This window comes from Galeopterus variegatus, unplaced genomic scaffold (assembly GCF_000696425.1).
Source record: "Galeopterus variegatus unplaced genomic scaffold, G_variegatus-3.0.2 Scaffold12458, whole genome shotgun sequence".
In the NCBI taxonomy this organism is placed as follows: domain Eukaryota; kingdom Metazoa; phylum Chordata; class Mammalia; order Dermoptera; family Cynocephalidae; genus Galeopterus; species Galeopterus variegatus.
Window position 1 is genome coordinate 21,231 of NW_007738569.1, and position 2,826 is coordinate 24,056.

The 2,826-nt window shown below is 58.5% G+C and overlaps 1 protein-coding gene across 1 annotated transcript in view; it reads left to right on the top strand.

Moving 5' to 3' along the window:
- The first annotated feature begins 564 nt into the window (after positions 1 to 564).
- The window catches only part of LOC103581153 (ral guanine nucleotide dissociation stimulator-like), a 5,825-nt gene continuing 3,563 nt past the window's right edge, over positions 565 to 2,826 (top strand). The window contains exons 1-2 of the mRNA XM_008563052.1: positions 565 to 660; positions 2,483 to 2,676. Coding sequence (XP_008561274.1) covers positions 565 to 660; positions 2,483 to 2,676 — 290 coding nt within the window. The remainder of the gene's footprint in view (positions 661 to 2,482; positions 2,677 to 2,826) is intronic.

Consider the following 2,826-nt stretch of genomic DNA (forward strand, 5'->3'; position numbering starts at 1 on the left):
AGAGAGGAGGATACAAAGGAGGCCAGAGTGGCTGCAGAGCTGGGGAGGGGACGAGGGGAGGGGACGAGGGGAGGTGGGACCGGGGCTGGAGGCTGCATTGGTACCCACCGCTGCGTGACAACATGGCCCTAACTCACAGCTCACAGCAGCAGACGTTACTGTCTCACAGGCTGTGTGGACGTAGATCCAGGTGGTGTCAGTGGCTTCCTCTGCCCCAGGTGTCTCAGGAGGCTGGGGCTGTGGGCTGCACCGAGGCTCTGCTGGGCAGGACCCACCTCTGAGCCCATTCAGCTGTTACTGGCTCCTGCAGTTTGGGCCAAAGGTCTCAGTTCTTTTCCTTCTTTCTTTCCTTTTTTCTTACATACTTTCTTTTTTTTTTTTTTTAAAGATGACCGGTAAGGGGATCTTAACCCTTGACTTGCTGTTGTCAGCACGACGCTCTCCCAAGTGAGCCACGGGCTGACCCTTCTTTTCTTTTTTCTAACTGGCGGCCGCTTCCCGGTCCAGGGATCCGAACCCTGACCTTGGCTCAGTTCTGTTCTGTCTGTTGGCCGGGACTCTGCGATGCCACAGGGTGTCATCCAGGGCACTGTTCCCTACCTGGGGACATTCCTCACTGACCTCGTGATGCTGGACACTGCCATGAAGGACTATGTGTATGTGAGTGAGACCGGGCCCTGGGGGGCAGGACAAGGGGGAGGCAGGACCCAGAGCTGGAGGCTGCACTGGTACCCATTGCAGTGTGACAACATGGCCCTAACTCACAACTCACAGCCGCAGATGTTACTGTCACACAGGCTGTGTGGACACGGATCCAGTCATGGTCGGTGGGGGCCTCTGCCCCGGGTGTCTCAGGAGGCTGGGGCTGGGGGCTCCACTGAGGCTCTGCTGGGCAGGACCCGCCTCTGAGCTCAGTCGGCTGTTACTGGCTCCTGCGGTTTGGGCCAAGGGTCTCAGTTCTTTTCTGTCCGTTGCCAGGACTCTGTTGGTTCCTTGCCACTGGGCCTTCTCACAGGGCAGCTCATAATATCTCACCTTTCTTCCCTACAGGGAGTAACGAGAGAGAGAGAGAGAGAGCAGGCAGGAGAGGCAGAGCCAGACAGTAGGCACAGACTTCTCATAACTCAATCTCGGAAGCGACAACTCACCAGTTCTCCTGGATTCTTTTCCTTAGAGGACAGACACTGAGTCCAGTCCACTTTTGAGGGGAGGGGATTACACAGCCACTTGGTACCAGGAGGTGGAGATCGCTGCCCCCACACAGGCAGAGAGGAGGCGCTTGGGCCCCATCTAAATATCACAAGAAGCCACTGGAAGGTTGGGCCAGAGGGGACGATTTCTGAGTTTGCGTTAATTTCAGCTTGCCGTGCTGCAGACTAGGAAATGAGGCCATGAGGGGAAGTGACTCCCCGGATCACACGGTGGAACCAGGTCATTCCTTGTGCCACCTGCTTGTAGTTCTCCCATCGCTGGGTGTGTGCATTAGCTACGTGTGGCCCCAGCCCCTGGGGTAACAGGTGATACAGGTACTTATAGGTCTCTACACCTGATGACATCCCTGGGAAGCAGGTGCTGGAAAAGTCCCCAGAGCAGATGTGGAGCGTGCGATGGCCTGAGGGGCACAGTGACCCATCCAGGGTCACACAGTTGGGAAGAGGGAGCCAGGTCTGAGCCCAGCTCTGTCTCCTCAAAGCTGGGGTGCTGGCCACACCCAGGCCTGGCCAGGGGTGAGGGCTCTTGTGCTGCTGTAACTGTGTGCGGTCAGCACGTGGCGGGGGAGGGGCGCAGGCAGCTCCAGCAGAACTCGGAACCTGGTTGCCAGGCACCCACAATCCAGACACAGCCCCCTACCCAGCTCACTTGGCCGGAGTCACTGGAGAGAGACACATGCTTTCCTGTTGTGTCCCGAAGTGCCGAGGCTCAGGCCTCAGGAAACCCCAGAGCAGGAGCCTGTGCCAACGCCTCAGGCGCTGGGTCAGCCCTCTCCTCCGACGCTGGTGGCCTTTCACTCGTAGGAACCCAAAGGTAACAAAGGGGGCTGGCCCGTGGCTCACTTGGGAGAGTGTGGTGCTGATAACACCAAGGCCCTGGGTTCGGATCCCATATAGGGATGGCCGGCTGGCTCACTTGGGAGAGCGTGGTGCTGACAACACCAATTCAAGGGTTAAGATCCCCTTACCGGTCATCTTTAAAAGAAAAAAAAGGTAACATGGGGCAGCCCAGGCCAGGCCACTGCCGGCCTCTAGCTGGTGACAGGGGTGACCCACTCCACAGTCCTGATCCCACGGGTCCGGGCCTCCTCCCTTCCTCCACCACCACATCCTCCCCAGCCTGGCCAGGTGCAAGGTCACTTCTCACACACCTGTAGGAAAATCCAGGAACACACCGTGTGCTGTCCCTGTCCTCGCTTGCCTTTCTGGTGACAGGGACTCTGCGTTTTACTACTGATTATGTGTGAGCTGCTCTTCCTTGTCCCACCCAGATTGAAAATAAGTCAGGCCTGGCCCTGGATGACACCTGCAGGGTGGGGACCGTCACGGCAGGCACCCTGGAGAAGCTGGTGAATCAGCTGGTGCCTTCCCTGCAGAGCGGGGACCCCTTCTTCGTCCCCGCCTTCCTCTGCACCTACAGGAGGTTCGCCACCACCCGGCAGGTGCTGGACCTGCTGTTCAAGAGGTGAGCGTCCCCCCGCAGCACAGTGGGGACTCGGCCACCCACTGCTGTGGACCTGGGAATGCCACTTCACCTCTGTGAGCCTCAGTTTGCTCATGTAAGGACAGGAGTGCTCAGAGGACACCCTCCTAGGGCTGTTGTGAGGACAGTGGG